Source organism: Epinephelus lanceolatus, chromosome 10, assembly GCF_041903045.1.
Source record: "Epinephelus lanceolatus isolate andai-2023 chromosome 10, ASM4190304v1, whole genome shotgun sequence".
Lineage (NCBI taxonomy): Eukaryota > Metazoa > Chordata > Actinopteri > Perciformes > Serranidae > Epinephelus > Epinephelus lanceolatus.
The window spans coordinates 11,174,338-11,196,209 of record NC_135743.1 but is presented as its reverse complement, the minus strand read 5'-3'; the positions used below and the strand labels follow the sequence as shown (position 1 = coordinate 11,196,209).

Genomic DNA, 21,872 nt, shown 5'->3' with positions numbered 1-21,872 from the left:
CAGCAGAGGGCAGCATTGCACTCCCTTTCAAAGACCATTAAGAGTCCAAATTTCAATGCAGACTGCCTGGATGACTAAAAGCAGCTACAGTGTGAATGTTTGGGCTGTAAATCATTTTTGATTTATTAAAACAACAGTTTGATAATATGTGCTGTTATGTAAACACATCAACAATAGTCAGAACCTCTCTCTGCAGGGAAAATTTCACATTAAATGTATAATGGAGAAATTATGGGGGAAATAAAGGCATGTTCGAGCAAGTCAAATGCTTTGCTTTTTATGATCTTTTTAAATTTAGATTTAAATGTATTTATCTATTTGACAGGGACAATGCAATTTAACATAGTTCCAATACAGAGTGATTGATAACTGCTGTGCTGCATGGAGAGTTTATAGCTATTGCAAATGTTCAACACTTGATCCCAGTTGGGCTACTACATGTACAGTGTAAATAAAATAGACAGCTTTTAGACAGTTATTTTCCTTGTCTCACATTAATGGATGAAGGTCTGGTGAATGAGTCAAAAATGTATAATGTAAAAAGACCAGCTCTCTGGTTCTGCAAACAGTTCTTCCATGTTGAAATCATCAGCATAAACCACTGCACACTGAACTGAATTACAGTGATTTTATTAAGAGGGAACAACGCATTTCGCCCGTGGCTTCTTCAGGTTTGTTCACTCAAAGGTGTGCTAAGTCACATGATTAAATATCACAATTATTTCACTTTTCTTTTTCAATATTTTTTCCTTCACATTCTTCAAAAACATTTTTCAAAATATAATTTACATAGATCAAAAAACAAAGCAAGATTCATAAAGAATACAAGAGTTACAAGAACAATGTGTGATTTAACCTCATCCCATTATGTAAATGACTGAGACCAAGATTTTATAAAGAGAGACAGACTGCAGGTCCTACTTCTGTCCCTCTACACTGTTGGATGGAAAAGGGGGCGTGACAGGGAAGTGACAAGGGACCTGGTGGCTCATCTCTCCCTATGGGTCCAAATTACCTGTGGAGGGAGATATGTTAAGATTTATATCACAGTAAAGGAATCAAATCCTATGTTTCATTAAGTCCATGTGGCTCAAGTGTATTCAATTCATAGATCCAAAATGCTTCCCTTCTTAAAAGTTGGTTGATCATATTTCCCCCTCTTGGATTGGGCTGTACTTTTTCAATGCCAACAAATTTAAGGGAAGTGACTGACCCATATTTTTTCTCCTTGTAGTGTCTGGCAATGGCATGATCCATGTTCCCCCAATGGCAGCCTCATGCTCAGCAATGATGTCATATTTCTTTCCTGAATGGGGGTGATTGAATGTTTTGGTGTCAAATGTATTTGACCTTGAGACTGGCTGTGCAAAGGGAGTTCTGTTTACTGGTTCTTCCGTGTTACTGAAATATAAAACCAGTCTCATACGTCTTAGTTTTATATTTGAGGGATGAGCTTTTGAAATAAAATAAAATAAAATAAAACTAATGTTCTATTATCTCAGTTTTCAAATTATTAAATTAATACATTATTATTTGAATTATTATTTGAATTATTATTAGTTGTATTTCATCACTATTGCTAATTAAGTGAACTCTTATTATTGTCATTCCCCGCCCACCGTAGGTGAATATCCCGATGACGTCATACGCGTCCCCCTAACGACCACGCCCCGCTTTGTTACTGTGGAAACCAATGAGATTGATGAGTGTAGTGAAGCAGATGGTCACACAGTTAGCCAGGCTGCTAACCCAAACCTGGAGTTTTACTGTCACGTTATCGAAAATTTGGCATAACGCGGGACTACTTAACCTCAGCGGAGTAACATCTCAGGTATGATAGATCTTCCTGTCTTTATTAATGTAACTGGCTCCCGCTGTCGTAACTTGCTAACGTTAGCTGCCAAACTGAAATTTATTAGCTCGCTGAGGTAACGGTTAACGGTTAACGTTAGCCGCAAGTCATACCTATGCTAATGTGTCCAGAGTCAGGTGTTCGTGTGTCGCCGTGTGCACCATCCTCACACGCTAAAAATGACTGATAATGCCTCGTTATTAATGACGTAGACTGTAGAGGAGGTGGTCAGGTGGCTCAGGTAAATCAGCGTTACTCTAAAGGGAGATGCCCCCGAGCTAAACATGTCCTTACTGGTTAAAAACACCCATCATACATATATGAATCAAACACATTTTCATCTGTACATTAGAGGCTGTTAGAGACGTGTGTAGACTGGTCAGGAGCAGGTTACTGTGTCACTCTGAAGTCATCACGACATAAAATTCATCTCTTATCTGTGGGACGCGTTTTTACACTTGGTTTATTTTGTTTAAACATTAACTAATATGTATCCTAAGCTGTAATTAAAATACCTAACACAGCGTAAAAGTGACAAGCCAAGCCAAGAAAAAAATGAGGTTAACTATGTTCCCTAAATCACATCTAAGCTACCTTTTTTTACCGTTATAAAATTATGCAACATCTCAGGTGTTGTAACAAGGGTTGATTTCTTAATGTGGCTTTTGTTCATAGCTCAGATGAATTTTTAAGAGCCGGGTCATAAGGTGTGGCAAAATTGCTTCATCCTTTTCTCCTTCCGTCCTGTAAAATTATGTCTGTTCCATCTATAAACTTATTACACAACTTTAGTTGGGTTTAACAGCATAAGTTGTATGGTGAGTTTAAATTTATTGCTTGTGCACTTTGGGGCATTGCAGCATTTTTATTAAGCCAAGAGAATTTTTATTTCGTCTCCCAACTGACCTGAAACATTTTTACGAATGGGAGCCCTCTGGTAACTATAGAGAATAAATACAATAAATGCAAGAAAATAACTCAAGATAGCCAGTGTTAACACAAAGGCAATCCCACCCTTCGTACTATTTTAGAGCTTTAGCTTACTGTCTAACCAGTGTGTTTTTCTGCAGGTTGCTGTAGCACTCAGTGGGTCTATGCCAAGAAGTTTCCACATGCTATGACTCTGACTTGCCAGGAAGTGCACTTACATGCACACACACACAGTCAAAGACTTCTGCTGAGCCACATTCTGATATTACACAATCCTTCTACAGGCACACAATCTCCGGCACACACTAACCAGCCACCGCAAACACATTCACAGACCTATCCCACAACTCACCACAAACCCAGATACTGGAACTCAGCACACACGTATCGCCACTCCCCTTCTCCCACCTCTTCTGCCCCTGCTCCTCCCCATACCTCTGGAGCTACGCACAACTTCTCTGCCTTTTTTCCTGAATTGTGAATTTCCAAGAGAGGAACACCGTCGCTCTCCCACTGAGCTTCTGAACTGTGCAACTGGTGACTTATCAGCATGATGGCCATGGGATAAAATGTATGGAATTTGTTTTTACCACATCAATTTTTTGGACACATTAACCTCTTTATAACGATGATTCCAGCCTCCAACTCAATTATTTGCAATTCTTTGACTCTGAACCCAGAAGGCGCTGACCAGCAGAGATGCTCTGTGATCAATTATTCTGGATATCTTTGGCTTCTGTTTCACAGTAAGTGATCAAGATGAAAACCATGGGCATTACATGTTTTGTTAGCATATTATAATAGCATAATATAGTTTTGCTCACACATATAGAAAATAGTAGCAATAGGTAGTACACACTGATATAAACCAACCATTCAGCGTAACAAACCAATTACAAGACTGTAATGGAAGGAATGGCAGAGGAGAGGGAGCCTTCTGGTCTTCTGGAGAAGATTAAACCCAAGGAAGATGCGGAAGAGAGTGAGAAGGAGGTGGAGGAAGAAGGAAGAGGTATGCAGATCCCTCTACATCGCTGGGTAATGCACGGGGCGGTGATGTTTGGACGTGAGTTCTGCTACGCCATGGAGACAGCTCTGGTGACGCCAGTGCTGCTGCAGATAGGTAAGGAGACGCAATATGGTCATGTAGACACAGACAGACACACTCTTCTCTATGTTGAATGTTGTAGTAATATCACCTTGTTGTAGACGTCTGCATCTAAAAATTCAGCATTATTGGCAGCCCTGGAATTTCCACAAACTAAGTTTAACCATCACACTGTGATAGGGCTGCACGATTATGGTCAAAATGATAACTATGATTATTTTGATCAGTATTAAGATGATTATTCATTGACTTTAGGGACAAATATCTCTACTGCACTTTCACAGTAAGCAGAGCACTGCTTTCACTTCCATGCTATGCTACATTTCTGCTACTGTACAAATCTTTGCATCAAAATAAGACTTGTCCTTCTTCACACTGCATCTTTTTAACATTTCATTTACAGTACACATCATTGATGAAAGGTGAACTGTTACCTATGAGTCTTTGCACAATCGTGGGCTAGCTAACACTAAATGGCGGCACCTGTCTTTGGCTAACAGTGAGGTGAACTAGTTATTGCTTAACTTACATATTAGCCAATTTGCAGTGAGAGTACAGACATTCTTGTGAGCCACAGCAAAAGTGCAGAGGGTGAGGCTAGTGCACCTAACCATGCTACACCTGTTGCTGACTTAGCAGCTACAGGCAAGCGCAAAAGAAAGAAGACTTGAAAATACTCAGAATAATCTCAAGTGCAACCCAGTTTTATACAAATGTGTAGTAGGTGGTCCCTGCTCTGTCTGTCTTTGTGCTAAGGTGTCCTTGGCCTGAAAAACGTTGAAGATCCCTTTTATCCCTGTTCTGATCAAGATAAAGGCTAACTAGAAATTAAATTACCATCCCAGAATGCAGCCAAATGAAAACAGTGTTTATGAGCGGAGCATGCATTTTAAATACTAACGTCACAGTCAATCATGTTCATTTAAATGTTTGAAGACAAAACTGTGGTTGCAATAAATATTCTGTGACAGTGCAGCCCTTCATTTTGAGCACCATGTCAGAGTGAATCTTTGACAGAATACAACTGTGCTAAGTGTGGGACAGAGACATTAGCAGAACAACTTGTACATAAGAGAAGAGTTAGTGCCACTGATAATTCAGAGGTAGCAGAGTTATTAGATCCCTCTCACTGAAGGTACACGTTGGTAGAGTTATAATACTATCAGTGTAGCCATATGATGTTTCAAAGCTGGTGTTTGCACTGGGTGAAGTGTGTAGCATGCTCTGTTTACCCTGCAGGCTTCTTGTGATATATTTGTGGCAGTGTTCCCCTGGTTAGTGTCAGGAAAGACCCACACTGACTGCTAGCCCAGATTCAGCTGTGAGTGCTGTTCCTCATTTTATGTATAGAAGAATAGATGGGTTTGGTTTGTGTTGAAACACAGCGCAGTGATTCCAAAAAGAGATGCTCATCAGTCTAAATCCCAGCTGTAACAGTTGTCAGGTAACAGCACCAACACTGGGGAATCAGGCTGTTGTTTCATTAGCCAGACTGACTGATTTCCCTAGCTGTGCCGCTGTATCATGTAACCTGTCTGCCCAGTAGTAGCCAACCAGGGGCTATGCAGTTAGATGTCAGGTTTGCCACCATAGCAGAAATGGAACAAAGGCATTTTCCCCTGGCAAGGTATGACAAGAATGTCTAACACAGCACATTTTAGTCCCTCTGTTTTCCTCTCTATTCACAATATTGTAAGAAAGATTGTGTTATCTTTCAAGCAAACCCTGTTCAGGATGTTTTTGTAAGCATTTTTTAGGCCACCAGTTTTGCTTGGTTATTGTACCAATAATCTCTGCATGCATCGAGGCAGTTAAATTTGTAGTTTGATTTACAGAGTGCTTTTTTTTTCATAGCATAAAGCCCAAAGCTAGACCTTCAGAGTGAGTGCTCTGAAGTAGTTGAACAGAACCTGTCACACTTATTGTTTGGGATGAATCTTTTCTTAGTGGATTACTTTAAAAGGAGAGGTATGTACATCCAAAACAAAACCAGCTAAGAAAATAGTAGCTGTTTCTTTGCGTCATTGCTCTTTACATGCGGTGTTGTAGCAGTTTCTGGCAGCACCACATTCAGAAACATTAACATGTTAAGCCTGAGGAAGCACTACTAGTTTGAAACACCAGCAGTGTTTTTATAGGATTTACTTTGCTATAGTCAACAACACTATAAATACACACAAAGGGCTTGTTTACACCTGGTCCTAACAAGCGTCCTGGGAGACCGGATTACACATGGACAGCTTTAAGTACAGATGTGGATGCATCCAGTGCAACCTCAATGCATCTTGGGATCTGATAGCTCAGACCACATTCAGAGGTAGTCTTGGCTGTATATGTTTTCAGCAGTGTGTACGCTAATGCATTCTTGGCCACGCTGAAGGACCACCTACTCAGCTGGCATTCTTGCTTATCCTACTCCCCACTTTCCGTAGCTGCAAACACAGCACTTAAGGACCGTCTCCGGAGACTCTCTCTTCCCAGCAAAGGGTTAAAACGTCTACCCAGTTAGCATGAGCTAACACAGCATCAGCAGCTGTTGAACAGTCATAGGAAAACTCACACAGACTCCAAAACAGTTTGACTCATACCATTTAAAACTGCTAGGTAATGTTAGCTGTGGGATGCTTGAAGTTAGCCCTGCGAGGGTGTGTGCAGGCGTTCTCTCTCTGTCCGCAGCAGTAGTCTCCTATGATGGTGAATGAATGTGAAAGGATATAGAGTGGGAAGTGAGACCCAATAACAATTGGTCACTTGAGATGCTTGTGGAGATGCATTCCAGTGCCAGGTATGAACAGACAAGCTTGTTCACTGCTGGTCACATCAGTCAGGACACATGTTAATACCAGGTATGCTTGTTTGTATGTTTAACAAAGCCTTCCTTCAGCACAAATCTACATATTGAGTGTGTCATGGTTTGACTTAAAGGTGCCCTGCAGAGTTTTCCTCTAAACAAATAAAAGTTGTGCGGCCACTCAGTGTTGCTCAATGAATTGCATTGTGTGTTTGTTCTTGAGGGTTAACAAGCGCACTGAATTCATTTTTGTCCTCATTAAACAATTGGATAGACTTGGCTTGAGTGTGTATACCGTCACACACCTGATGTGCTTGCACGTGCATCCTCATCCACATGCATGAGACAAACAAAACGGAGGCCCACTCATAAAAAAACTGCTTCCAAGTCTTGCTGTCGGCCCATTGACAGGAGAGAGGGTGAGCGGCAATGGGAAAGACAGACAGAGAGCAATGTTTTTCCTACTGCAAGGAAGTTATCTGCTGTTTTGTTGACTTAAGGGAGAGGGAAGACAGGAGCAGAGCAAGGCACCATGGGTAACATGTTGTTCCCGTGAGAACCAGCCTTCTCACCCAGCCAGCTGACTGGGTCTGAGTCCATCAGATTTTTTTATGCTGAAACCACTACTTTATAAGGGGTGGAAAATCAGAATATTGTCATCCAGCGGAGACAGTTGTTTTTTTAATCTAACTCACAGCTGATGGTGTATTGTCTGAGTCTCATAAATTTCACATGCATTTGGTCCAAATTGGTTCACTTAAAATTGTCAAACCATGTTGGCATTAAAATAGCTGCAATAAAAGGGTGGGCATTTCCTGATTGCAGTGCATGCTGAAGTCTTGTTCTATCTTATGTTGGCCAACTGGAGGTGATTTCGCCACTTTCCTCTCTGGTTGGTGCATATTTCTGTGTTGTGTTGTTGTAACAGGCCACCTTGTTATCTGATCTGTTCCTGCCATCCTGAAAGCTGTTGGTAAAGGAGCACTAGTGGTTCTTCAGCTATGCATTGGTATGCAAGAGCTGTCATGTGCTATGCTTTTTCAAATAAACAAAGGAAGACTTTCACCTATTTGTTTAGTGAAAACTTTTTTAAAGCTACTTCTCTACCAAGACATCTACTGTTTTTGTTATTCCTGCAAGTCCCTGCATGACAAACGTATGAATGGGTTGGCTTAATGATGAGATTTGTACCAAGATGGCGGGACACAGCATGAAGATTTTTTTAAGCCCTTAAAGACAACAATCAAGTTAAACTCAATGAAGAAGTTTCACAGATCTCAACATCACAACAGAAGGTAAAAAGACAAGTGTAAGAAGACCATGTTTCTGGCCTTAGCAGAAAGATGGTGCTTCGGGTGCAAAATGAACATGCAAGGCAAAGGTACATTTGATGCAGCAAAGTTTTTATACTGCCAGAACAAAATCACTAGTGAAGTGTTATAACGTTTCTGCATGTAACACATTTCCCTCAGTTTTTCTGTTTGCATTGTCATTAAATGTCCTCCTATGTCTTTTATTCTGTTTAACTGTCATTGTTTCAGAAATACTGGCGTGTCTCCAGGGCTATAATATTGTGAAAGCACAGACAATTCAGCAATATACAATATGTTGCTGTAATGATGTAGCTTATTTAACCTTGTGATCAGATGTGATAAGATAGAGGCACAGTATGCAAGTCAAAGCACTATGACATTTTAAGTCCTGACTAAAATTTAAAAAAATATGGTTTCATCTAGTCTAACTAAAGTATACTGTGACTCAATCCTAACACACTCTTTGCCCCTACCACTTAAGGCCCAGACACACCAAACCAACATCAAAAAATTAGTGGCAATGAATTTTGCGTCGTCTCACATCGCCTGTTTGTCAGCCAAAAAGTTGGACTCAAACCCACCGCAAAGACTACAGCCAACAGCAAACCAGCGCATACATACTGCACCTGCGTGAGAGGAAATAACTCTCCAGTCATTACCTGGAGAGCGGCGGTAGCCTGTATTCGTCATTGAAAAAGGGAACCTGGAAGACCAGCAGGACAGATTCAAGACACTAGTTAGCCAGTTAGCATATTATCAAACAGAACATCTAGAGGCAGGCTGTGTTGGGATAGAGTTGTAGGGCAAAGTGTCACAGCTTTGTGGCCCTCCCAATGGAGGTTTTTCAGACGCACACTCCAAACTGAGTGTTTGAAATTATTATTAATAATGAATTATTTAATTATTAAAGATTTAAAAACTACAATAACCATCGTAGTAGTACTAGTTTTAGTTTAATGTTGTGTTAATATATTATGGTCTTTTTCTTTACAACAAGAACAACAAAAAACACTGGCAGTATGCTGATGTCTTGATAGCTAATTAGCTAGCCAGCTGACGTTACATTTGTTACCGCTGATATTAGTGCAGACTGGCAGGGTAGGAGCAGGGGTTGCTACTGTAGCCTATAGAGCAATGCTAGCAGTCTTGTAATGACGCAGTGTTCTTTTCAATTTGATGATTGATTGACAGCATGAAACTCAAGTTGTGAACAAATCACGAGCCTCTTTGCTTTTCTATCTCCATTAGATAAAAAAACATATATTGTGATAATACCATTTTTTGCCATATTTGAAACGGCATCAGTGAAGTGATGATGACGTATCAGGGTCTTGAAGGGCTGTCTCATTTACAGGGGAAGACTTCAACCACTAAACTTGTAACTCTGTTGCGAGGTGCACTAGAAAAATGAGGGATAGGGGTGAGAGTAAGAAATGGATCGGGCCTGTAACAGGTTTCTTTGTCTTGAATTTGTTTGTGTGTGTGTGTTTTTAGGTCTTCCTGAGCAATATTACAGTTTAACCTGGTTCCTCAGTCCTATCCTGGGTCTCCTCTTCACACCTGTGATTGGCTCAGCCAGTGACCGATGTACTCTGCGGTGGGGCCGGAGAAGACCGTTCATTCTGGCCCTGTGTGTAGGTGTGCTGCTGGGAGTGGCGCTGTTCCTAAATGGATCGTTAATAGGTGAGTAGAAGGTTTCAAAGGAGATCACCACTTACAAATTATAATAGTTAATGTTTGGCCCCATCTTTATCTGTGTATATACCTTGTGGTGTTCTGTCAGGCCTCTCCGTTGGTGATAGTCCCAGCAGCCAGCCGATTGGCATCGTCCTCACTGTAGTAGGCGTGGTGGTGTTGGACTTCTGTGCTGATGCCTCTGAGGGACCAATCAGAGCTTACCTTCTTGATGTTGCCGATACTGAAGAGCAAGATATGGCCCTGAATATCCATGCCTTCTCTGCTGGTAAGACATGCACAGACACAGACCATCCATATGAACCTGTATAAATATTAGCTATTAAAAAACAGTACTGTAGGTACCAGGGATGTAATTCTTCCAGACCTGACGAGGCACCAACTGTTGTAGTCTGTGGTTAAATGCCAAAGGAAGAAAAACAACAACACATGTAAGACGGCAAAAAGTGCACCTGCAGTGACAGCTCCGCCTCCACATGTTGAAAAGAAAAGCATTTTTCCTGAGGCCAGCATATTCTGTTAATTCTTTGCAGTGGGAGAGCTGCGTATTTACACTATGCTACACAGGCAGCAGTTTGACGAGGTGCTGTGCATCTATTCTGCAAGAGCGCTGCATGTTTGAATTTTTATTTTTATTTTTTAACAGTTGCCTAGAGTTGAAAAATGTTCAACTTTTGAGCGCTGCACTCATCACTGTCACTTTTTACCCAGCCATCCAATTACAGTGGATTTGGCCAGACAAATGGCCTCCCACAAAAACCAACTGTCACATCTTACATGTACAAGCGCTGAACAGCAACACAGTGGAGGAGAAATATGTTAATACACTGTAGGCTCTATATTAATATGTTTCCTCACCCCCCAAAATCTCATAAACCCACATAGACATGTACTTTGGGTTTGAGTACATGGAATTTATTGTTTTGTTGATACCAAAAATAATGGAATTCCACTGGTATTTTCAACCACTAAATTTCTGGTATTGTCACATACCTGCACAATAACTGACCTGTGTATTTGTGTCCATACCTGTCTGTCTCTCCAGGACTCGGTGGAGCAGTGGGCTACATGCTGGGTGGTCTAGACTGGACTGGCACAGCTCTGGGCCAAGCATTCAAATCACAGGAACAGGTCCTCTTCCTGTTCGCAGGCATCGTCTTCATCATCTCTGTCACACTGCACATGTTCAGTATCCCTGAGCAACCTTTCGCGCCATCCAGCCAGCTTAAAGTCACAGGAAGTGGGGAGTCTAACAGCCAGCTGTCTCTCAGGCCCGTCGGCCACTCGCAACTTTTACTTGATGTGATCGCAGAGGAAGATGCCTCTGCTCGAGCCCTGTCCCAAGAGGACAACCAATCAGATCCTGAGGAGGGGGAAATGGACTTCCTTGCTGTGGAGCGAGTGCGGAGTAAAAGCGATTCAGTCCTAGCCATGCCAGATGCTACGATCGAGTTGGATTCTGACCTCGATCCGGACTCGCAACTTTTCCTGCCAGAGGTGCATCACTTTCTACCAGAGACGCAGGGAGAGCTAGAAGATATGTTCAAGCAATTAGACCACAGTATTGGCTCGTCATCTCCTTCTGGTGGAGCACCTGCCCTAAATGATGGGATGGGGATCTTAGAGCCGATATATCCAGCCTGGCCTGAGCTCAGGGGTCCAACAAACGGCCCTCCTTCTCTCCAGATCAGTTCAAAGGACTCACATCTGAAAACACAGGTGAAATTAGCTGCTGCGGTGGCACATGTTATTTGTGTTGGGAACAAATGTCATCAACTGTCAACATCAACAAGTTATTTGATATGTGATATGTTTTTTTTAAACCTAGTTTTCATTAGGCAACATTAGGAACTCTTCAGAGACAGAAAACCTCTGTACTGTGTTTCACATATGTAGTCTCATGTCTTCAGTTTCCCTTTGTGTCTTTAATACATCTGTCTGTGTCTCTCTCTCCTGTCTCAGCAGGTCAAGGCTGCCAATGGTGTCAGTGCAGGTTTGTCCTCTTCTGACCACTCCAATGCAGTGAAAGGCCACTCCTCTACTAAGCCGCCAAACCGCCTCTCCAACACCTCCGTTTCATCACGGCCATACCCACACACCTTCTACAGACAGGTACAATTGCAGTTACCATTTTGAATTACTTTCTGTAATAGTCACAAACATTCGCGTATGTGTGTGTGTTTGGCGGGTGTATTTCTCGGGGCCCAAGGACGTGCAGTGTAGAATTTGGCACACTTTGGATAACTATTTTGATATTGATAAACTTTAAATAAACAAGTGAACGGTGCTCAGGGCTCCGTCTAGCAGAGGGGGGCGGGGTTTCAGGGCTCTGCAGGGTCGAGCATGTCTGAGTGTATTTCACTTGTGTTTCTGACCTTGAGTTGCCACGACACGGGTGTGGTTTTCTTTGCCATACTAACTTACAACACTAGTAACATTCCCTCCAGCAAAATACCTCATTAAATCCGTGCTCTACTGTATAAACATGGTGGTGGTGCACCTTTTGTAAATTATTACCTCTGCTAAGTGTATTTCACCTGTGTTTCTGACCACAAGTATCCACGTCGGGTGTGTTTTTCAGGGGCTTATGTAGTGATTTGGGGGCCCCAGGCCAAAGTCATCTGGCTTCACTGTTCATCCTTCCTTTTACTGGGAATGTTAGTAGGTTATCTGCAGTGGTAGAATTAGTCAAACTTTTTTTCTGAGGTTAATCCATTAACTGCACAGTAAAAGTCCTGCATTCACTTACTTGAAGTGAAGAGTGGCAGAGAAGCATTATCAGCACAATGTACCTAAATGTACTTAACGTCTGAATAAGGTGGAGCTTTCAGCTCTGATGTAATGCTGGATAGTTAGATGAATAATGATGCATCATATTTTAAACATTATATCTTGTGAGTAAAATCTGGATCTGCAACATAACAAGCAGCATGTCTCTGTCAGGTAAATGTAGTAGTAGGTGCACAATGTTAACCTCTGAAGTGGAAGTACACAGTAAGTGATATACTGCTGAGTTGCCCTTTGTACATTATTGATTCAGTATTTTTGTTGTCTAAACATCATAATAGATCTGCTGTTTGGGGCCCAGGTGTATTGCTGCTTTGATATGCTCCTCAGATGGTCCCATTTCCAGAGTTGGGGAGTTGTTCTTCTGACTTTGGTTTATTAATGAGCTGTAAGTCATAATGTGGAAACAACATGGATGCTACAAAGAAGACGTGTTGTATTTTATGTATCAGAGCATTTGAACAACACATAGATAACAGTTTGAACTTTCATGCTGCAAAGTGATTTTGTCCCTGACTTGTTGCTGCACCAGTACATCCCCTAAAACTACTAAAATATTGCTTTAAAATATTGATTCACCATGTCTCTGCATAATATGACGTCAACTTGGCAAAAATTTGACCCAAATTTTCGCTTCCTGAGTTCTTGTTCCAACTTAAGGGGGTGTTCACAAGAATTTACCCAGCAGAGAACTCATTTTAAAGATTGTTTAGCCACTACATGAATGCAAGGTATTGCTCAGGAGTGAAGCTGCAACAGTATGAGATGTACACGGTACCATAATTGTCTCAGAAAATATCCCGGTTTCACAGTATTACAGAATTATTATTATTACTACCTGTTATTACCCTTAAAGGGATGAAAATTTGAACAAAGCTTTTATCACGAGAATTTAAACTTGTTACCATATTTTAATAGAAGTACGTGTAAAAGTCTCCCAATAACTAAATTAGAGGTTAGATTTTCCATCCAGTTGACTTTTTATATTAGTACCGGGATAAGCAAATGTTCACAGTATGATAACCGTCAATTTTCATATCCCGGTATACCTTGAAGCCACCATACCGCTGCAACCCTACTCAGAAGTCAGGACCCAAGGAAGCATACTGCTGAGGTTAAAGTTATTTGTATGAGTGACTCAAGAAAGCTGAAAGCAGCAATACAACAGACCAAGCAATCGGCCCGCTCCGAACAGGCGAACAGGCGCTGTACTGATTGTGCAAATGTTAAAAAGCTTATGGTAGTCTTATTTCTCTTCAGCCCTCTTTCACCTTCTCCTACTACGGACGAGTGGGATCACAGCGCCATCGACTGCGAAGGACAGCGCCATCAAGCCCTCAGCCAATCACCACATCCCGCAGCCTGAATGATCTGAGTGAACTCCAGCTGCGTGCAGACAGGCGGGAGTTGCAGCTGTCAGCTAGCAGTCTGTCATCTGAGGGCTCCAGCAGTGAAGGAGGACCAGACAAGGGTACAACTGTTCGACTGCTCTGGTTATCCATGTTGAAGGTGAAGTAAATTACAAATGTTTTTGATATTGATGTATTTTTTCTCTGATCACATTTACAACATTTTTGCAGATTTATTAACCAGATTTTTTTGTGGTATTCCTCCTTCTTCATGTTCACCTGCTAGTCTTAATTCCTTGTTTCTTTCCTGTCCTTAATAGATGCCGAAGCAGCTGTGGAGACTGTGTGTGTGTCACCTCCTCACATGGTTCTCTATTATAGCTGAAGCTGTGTTTTACACCGATTTCATGGGGCAAGTCATCTACGACGGAGACCCCACGGTACACACACGTGCACACAAACACACCTTCACCTTCACACACCGTCAGTTTTGCTAAGACCACACAGTAGAGCAGTACAGATGAATAAACCCAGCACGCTTCATGATGCATGAAACATATAAACATAACGGTGTGAGTTGTCAAGTCAAGTGTATACGATTTCATTACTGAAATGATTCTGCTTTTTTCAGGCACCAGCTAATTCCACAGAGCTACTGAACTATCACAGAGGAGTACAGATGGGCTGCTGGGGCCTGGTGGTCTATGCTGCCACTGCTGCTGTCTGCTCTGGTAAAACACAGACACTGTTTTGATGTTTAGATTTTAATTTAAATCTTCTTACTGCTGTATTTACATACGAAACAAGTGGTCAGTGATACCTACACTATCTTCATTAATTGATATTTCTCTCTCTGTGTCTTTCTGTCTCTCTACTCAGCAATCCTTCAGAAGTACCTGGATAATTTTGATCTGAGCATTAAGATCATCTACATTGTTGGAACTCTGGGATTCTCATTAGGTCAGCTGCCACAGTAAAACTAACTGCTGACAATAATAAAGTGAAGTACAGTGGATTTGGGAGCTGTTGTGTATTGTAATAGCTGCACAGAATGAAGTTAAATGTAATGAATTGAAACAGCTTTCATCTTTTTAACCTTAGGAACTGCTGTCATGGCGATCTTTCCTAATGTTTATGTTGCCATGGTGATGATCAGTAGCATGGGCATCATCTCCATGAGTATCTCCTACTGTCCCTATGCATTACTCGGGCAGTACCATGAAATCAAAGAGGTATGTACACAAACTGACAGTACACACACATCCATGCACACATTGTGTCCCCACACATTAAAACATGAGATGGAGCATGTACTTCACACACATACAAACAAAAAACATCCATATTTTAGAGTTTCTGAGTATCATATAGCATTGGTATATCAGTCGGAGCTTTGCAGTTAACAAAATGCCTCCACAGTGAACAAAGAATCCAAAAAAGACAAAAAGTCTTCATGAATTGAAGTAAACACAGTCCACATTTAACAGCAAAACAAAACATCAGTTAACAAACTCTCACACAACTCATGCATTTTAATCCAAGTCTCATTTATCTAGTCGTTTGTACTTCCCAAACACATTAGGAATTAAAACATGCCAGTACACGGTCTGATGCACGGCCAGGTAGCATCAAGTAGAGCTCATACGTGCGTGCTCAGGCATACTCAGGGCGTAAGGTAGCAGAAGGTTTTAGAAAAAATGCATGTGTTTGCAAAGTACTGAGCAAACGACTGGATAAATGAGAGTTGAGTTATACTGCAGGAGTTTTGTGAGAGTTTCTAACAGATGTTTTGATGTAGTTTTGCTGTTGTTAAATGTGTACCCTGATTGCTTCAATTCATGTAGCATGTTCGCCTTGTTTTGATTCTCCATTCACAATGGAGGCATGTGAGAAAAATAGTTTTCTTCATGAATTCAAGGTAACAGGCGGTGAGTAATTGATATCCAGAGAGTAATTTTGCAGGTGTAGTACTCTTTTAAGGTCTGCCCCAAAGCATTGAAGGATGGTGTAAGCTTAGTCAACGTCATGATGCTGTTTAACGTTATCCTAAAAGCCTAAAACACTAGGTCATGAAAACCCTACACAGTGACAATCTTTGAAATATGCAGCTGAAGTGACAGTCTCTCCTCTGTTGTTCCTCTGCTCAGTACATTCACCACAGTCCAGCAAACACAAGAAGAGGTTTTGGTATTGACTGCGCTATCTTATCCTGCCAGGTGAGCACTCATACTGTTTTTTCCCATCAGTTCCAAACTCAAAGTCCCCCTCCACATTTTATAGTAAAATATGCTGATGCATATTTAGTTTCAGATGTTTTTCCCACATAATAGTAAAAAAAAAAAAACGCTTGCTTGCTGTAGGTTTTTCTTTCAGCTTTCTGCTTTACACTTTCTCCAGCACTGCTTGCGCTAGGTAGACAGGTGAAAGAGCAGTGCACATGACAATAGCTAGAGTTAGCATTAGAGGAAACATTAGAGACATTCAGCCATACATGTTTTAGCCTCAGTCAGACCCAGACTAGAACTCGTTATGCACCAAAATTGGTGACTAGCAGATGTGTCAGAATGATAAGTACAACGTTAGCATCATTTATTTGTTAATGTTGTTTGTTAGCTTGTAGGCTAACTGGCTCTGGCTGACACAGCGTTACTGGTTGTGAAACATACAATAATATCTGCTATGATAGGGTTTTTGGTAGATAGTAGAAGGAAGCTCCAGAGTCTGGTTTACATCTAAAGACCGCACAGTCTGCCATGTTTACTGTCAGAACTTTCACTATGCTTATGCTAACTCTGCTCCCTGTACTGACAAGTCTGCTCTTTGCTGGAGGTTTCAGATTCTTTGCGATGTTGTGTCGAAGTCTATTAGACAGAGATTGGCTTTCATATAAGTGACCTATCTAATCTAATTTGCTTGGAGAATTTTAGATTTTAGGGAAGTGGACAGACACTCAGTGGAGGTATGTGAAAACACCCCTCTTGTGACTTAGCACAGATACAAGTCAGTATAGTGAAGGTCAGATATTTTAGGAGACATAAACATAAGAAAAACACATTTTTGAGTGGAGGGGGACTTAAAGTGATCCAGCTTTCTACTCTAGATGTGGTGATGAGAATCTACGGAAAACGTGAGTGTCGTTACAGTGTATACTATGATGTTGAATCATTCTGTCTCGTTTAACCTCCAGGTCTATATCAGCCAGATTTTGGTTGCATCGGCCCTTGGAGCTGTTGTAGATGCAGTTGGCAGTGTGCGCGTCATTCCTGCAGTGGCCTCTGGGGGCGCCTTCCTCGGCTTCCTTACTGCCTGTTTCCTCGTCATTTATCCTGATATGGAGCCCAGCAGCTCAGAGCAGGAGCAGGGTTTGGTGGGTTTACCTGGAATTTTAGACCCAAATGGAGGAAGGACCAGTGACCCGAGGCTGGCTCTGCTGAACCTCATGGACAGAGATAGTTTGAAGAAGACAGAGAATCACTCTGTTGCCTGAACGTCGCACAAGCCACGGCATGTGGGGATGGTACCAAATGTCTGTGCCTTTCTGAAGAAGGAGAGATGATGAAAGAGGGAAAATATGTCCTAAAGCTGACTTGGGTCTACAGAAGTTTGGGTGGGATAGATTAAGTTAGATTATCTTCTTGGAGTAAAGGACTGAAAAGACGAAACAACCTCAGTGTTGGGCTGCTATGCTTGACTTATTACTACCTCAACCTTAAAACGAATAAATGTTTGCATGGTTAGATGGATAGAAGTACGCCATTAAAACACTCAGGGTTCGAGCTTACAGTCTGTGTAAAGTGGTGCACAGCTCAGTGGACCCTCATTTTAGTTTCAGAGTGACACAATTGTCATGTTCACAGCCTACATTGTTTTAGCAGCAAATGTGCCTTATTTTGCACCCATATTATGCGCCATGTAACAAGCAAAAGTTGTTGAACATACCCTAAATCCACTTGGGCCCTGCACTTTAGACCATGTGCTATAGATAGTTTAAACAGGGCCCTGGGAAAAAGACAACTCATCGGTCTGAAACAAGCAATGACAGTTGCGCTGCCCTGTGCACCAGGTGTAAGATAGGGCCCTAAGAGCCACATGACTGTCGAAACTAAGACTACTGAAACAAACGTAAGCCTTTACTGTGAAAACACAAATGGGAAGCACACAGAGCACTTTCCGTCTCACTCCTGAACAGTACTGTCACACCGATGCTGCAGAATAACGTCAGTGGATATTTAACTTCACAGAAGCTGCTCCTTAACGCTGAATGGACAATCATAGTGCTGTAAAAGTGTGTACCTCTGCATTACATGTAGACTGACTACTGATGTATGATTAGCTCCAGTCTGTTAATAGAACACCTAAGTTTTATAAATGCCAGGAAGTTTCCAAACTACAGGTAAAGCCTTCCACATTTGCTGCAGACTTAACAAAACAGTTTAACATCAAACACTTTTTTATTCACATTTACACTGTTGGAATCTGTTACATGGCAAGTTTTCACGCCTGTACAAAAACATACTAAAATTCTGAATGCGATATTCTCCTTTCATGCCATGACACACATGAAACATAACATATAGTTAAGTAATTTCACCAGCAGCTGTGATGATGTATTTTTGGCACCACTGATCTGTTATCTACACTGATTTTTATTTAAATTATTAAGTCCGTCTCAACAAGGATTTTTTTTTTTTTTTTTTTTTTTTTTTTGTGAATTTACGCCTTAAATAATAGTGTCATGGCCTCTCCAATTTGACCTCAAGTGTTTTTTGGGTTTCAGTGTGATTTGTTTTGGAGGTGGCATTTGTTTTGCTTTCTACTGAATGTAAAAGACGTTTTTGAAAATAACATTCCACACACATTGGAAATTGGAAACCTGTTCATCGTGGTACATATCTAGTCAATCAAAAAAATACAGAAATGCGCTGTCTCAAAGGGATTGCTGTTTCTGTTGGCAGGCCCAGTCTCTCCTCTCTGAAGGCTCATCTTCAGCAGAACCTCATAACTCTTAAACATGAGTTAGATTAAATACCCAGAGCAGCGTAATCGGTGCATTATGTTTTTTAATTAGGAAGGTTTAATGTCACATGGTCTAAAGCTGCTTCAGAAGCCCATAATGCTGCATATTGAATGGGTGAGAGGACCTAAATGCAAGGCTAACAGCTGATCTATGCAAACGTGAAATTGCCTTGGCTGGGCTGTTTTTACCAAATGAACCTTAAAGAAAAAGCACAGGATCTTCTTGGTTCACTTTCCTCCTTGTTGTACTCGGAGGTAGCACGAGTGAAAACTAGTGAAAATATTGCACAAATTTTTGGTTTACAGCGTGAATTTTACAATCTGACTGAAGCAAGATCTCTAATATCATCAAGCCCTTAAGAAACGTCTTTACCCGTTTATGGGTGATGCCAACAGCCTCTGTTGGGACCTTGTTTCCTGCTAGCTTTCATCACTTTGCCTGTGATGACAGAAAAATGTCCTCTATGGTGTGATCGCTGTCACCAAGGACTTAGGGCCCATTTATAATCCCTTTATGTATGAAAATAGACACATTCATTTTTGACAATTACTGCCATTATTCTTCCATGTGTCCCTTATGTGGACATAAATACATCCACCAGGGAGCAAAGTCAGAAGTTTCTTACAACAAACATGAAGATGGTGGGGGAGGTCGCAATAATTTATCCTTTAATGGAGGCGGCGTGGTAGACGGCAGTGGTCTGTTGTGGTCTTTGTTGTGTCCTGTGTCTTGCTACACCACACCCACAATTTTAGGTGGCACTGCTCTGCTTTGTCCCCGTCCACAAGCTTCCACCGAACGTGCAGAAACATGAACAACGTGAACACAAAGTACGGACAGAAAGTCCCGTCTGTGTGTGTATGTGTACCTAACGTTGAGTATTAATGAGCCTTTACAGCCTCCAGGTTTACACAGGCTGTTTTACAAGCACTACAAAAGGACAATCCTTTGTTTGTTTGTTTTTTCATCATATATTGAAGGGGAAGTGTTGAGAGAATTAAAACAAAATGACATACTTAATCACTAATTTCCCCGTGAATAATAACGCAGACTCTGCTTGTGTGTGTGTGACATGGGGTGTGTGCTGTTGGTTATGTTTTCTAAGCAATGTGAGATACTAAATCTCCAGCTTTTGTGTAAAGATGAGTCCCTCTGAATCAAAGTAGAACAGGAATATTCCTTCATGGACACATTTAAACTTTCTTTTGTACAGTTTTATCAGAGGAAACAGGCAGGTGAACCAAAGCCTCCTGTTCTCTCCACCGCTTCCATTCCTTTCACATTAACTTGGTGTCAGTTCGGTATGTAATTTCACTTCAGCTGGTTAACATGTTTCAGAGACGTTTCCATCTCACACTGGAGGAGACACTCCGTATTTAGTGCCAAACTACCGTACTGAATAAGAGTTTCTCGGAACAGGCTTATTGAAATAGTTTTGATTTTTAGAGAAACGTTAAGATTTTTAGGATGATATTCTATGTTTTGGTTTGAAAGCCAATCACTGGTGTTTTTTTTTTAAGTGATTTTGGGTTCTTTTTGCTGCTGCACAGACTTTTGTACAATGTGATCAAGGTATTTTTGTACCAGTTATTTGAAAAAAAAAAAAAAAAGACTATAATGGACCTTCACTTGTGTCTGTGTTTTTTACACCTTATTTCTATGTGTACTCTTCGTTAGCTCTCGTCTGTATATACTTTTATGAATGTTTAGTTATTGTAAAAGGAAAAAAGGAGATGAAACTACATCACAATTAAAGCAATACGCAACAGGAAACTGACTGAGTTCAGTAGGGAGTGTGACTTGTAGTATTCAGGTAGAAGTGCTACAGACAGACTTTGCATTAAGAAATAAAGGTTTGGGGGCGACCTCTAGCTCAACAGGTAGAGTGTGCACACCATGTAGGCTGAGTCCTTTGCAGTGGTGCAGGTTCAATTCCAACCCTGCAGCCCCTTGCTGTGTGCCATCCCAAATTACTCGAAAGAAATGAAGGTAGCCACATTTCTGGTTAGTTCACAAGCAACTGCATCTATGTGTTGCAGAGACAGAAAACAGAGTACTCACATCTTTAGTTCATGAGATAGTGAACCAGATGTGCTTACAGTCCACTAAAGATACAAATCCAAGACGTTCACAACTGCTGCTGATCTGAAAAAAAAGTTTCCAGATGTACAATGCTATTAAAGAATCCTCAACAGCAACAACTACATTAAATAGGGATACGTAATTTGTCACAAATTCACTTGATAACCGAAGTACACCTGCTAATTGTATCGCTGTGCAGAAGGGAGTGTGCATCTACTCACGGACAAGAGGCTCGTGCTTGTGACAGCACCAGATGAAAATTCAAATGGTGTCTTCCTCGGCTGTGGTGCTAGGGGAGCTAGCAGTAGACGCACGCTTCCTTCTTCTTCAGCAGAGATACAGTTGGTGGGTGTAGATTGGTAGAAAGAAAATAGTTCCTACATGAAACTGCTCACTGCAAAGTCTGTGTGTTATCTTGAGTAACCGAGTTATGATTTCTGGAAAGAGACATTATATTGGAGAGAAGGCCGACGTCTTTACAGCCAATATCTTGGCAACACTTGGCAACTCACACCAAAACACTCTAGAATACTGAATAGGACTACAGGTAAAAGTAAAAATATGTATGTTTGATGTTGAGGTGAGCTGTCCCTTTATTACCAGAAAAATAATCCTTTCTGCAAACTCATAATGAGACTCAGTTGATGTTATAAAATATAAACTACTGTTTTAGCAATATGAAAAAAAATTAATATTTGTTAAATTATTTGGGTGGTTATTTTATCTTTTGTGGTTTCTGTCCAATGTTTTTTTTATTATTATTTTGTATTTTTATTTAAAAACTGGGGACTATATTTAATCCTCAATTAGTGAACCACCGCCATTTTCAGGCCACTGTGGGTTATTACAACAGGATTAAATTTAGTGTAAACGTAAATCCACAATTTTTTTATGTGACAGTCAATAAGTAAATATCACATTGGCTACAATAATTTTTTTTATTAGACA

The 21,872-nt window shown here is 41.0% G+C and overlaps 1 protein-coding gene across 3 annotated transcripts; it reads left to right on the top strand.

The window, feature by feature from the left end:
• The first annotated feature begins 1,693 nt into the window (after positions 1-1,693).
• On the top strand, positions 1,694-20,464 carry LOC117265244 (solute carrier family 45 member 4). 3 transcript variants are annotated; one of them, XM_033639625.2, is made up of 14 exons: positions 1,694-1,831; positions 2,923-3,353; positions 3,463-3,905; positions 9,489-9,677; positions 9,778-9,957; positions 10,735-11,408; positions 11,652-11,801; positions 13,737-13,985; positions 14,146-14,265; positions 14,457-14,556; positions 14,705-14,785; positions 14,927-15,057; positions 15,973-16,041; positions 17,013-20,464. In XM_033639625.2, exons 3-14 carry the CDS (start codon positions 3,689-3,691, stop codon positions 17,310-17,312), a joined length of 2,460 nt encoding a protein of 819 aa, XP_033495516.1. In that variant the 5' UTR covers positions 1,694-1,831; positions 2,923-3,353; positions 3,463-3,688; the 3' UTR covers positions 17,313-20,464. The 3 variants fall into 3 exon arrangements, with proteins under 3 accessions (XP_033495516.1, XP_033495518.1, XP_078027641.1); XM_033639627.2 differs by having other exon boundaries at positions 2,923-3,528; XM_078171515.1 differs by having other exon boundaries at positions 2,923-3,905; positions 11,655-11,801.
• Positions 20,465-21,872: the final 1,408 nt, after the last annotated feature.

What these genes read in the sequence shown, in the direction of transcription:
- LOC117265244 (XM_033639625.2), top strand. Translation starts at nt 3,689, where the DNA reads ATGGAAGGAATGGCAGAGGAGAGGGAGCCTTCTGGTCTTCTGGAGAAG. An exon ending in GCCAGTGCTGCTGCAGATAG is followed by an intron (nt 3,906 to 9,488) that starts GTAAGGAGACGC and finishes GTGTGTTTTTAG; the next exon opens with GTCTTCCTGAGCAATATTAC. An exon ending in TCTACGACGGAGACCCCACG is followed by an intron (nt 14,266 to 14,456) that starts GTACACACACGT and finishes TGCTTTTTTCAG; the next exon opens with GCACCAGCTAATTCCACAGA.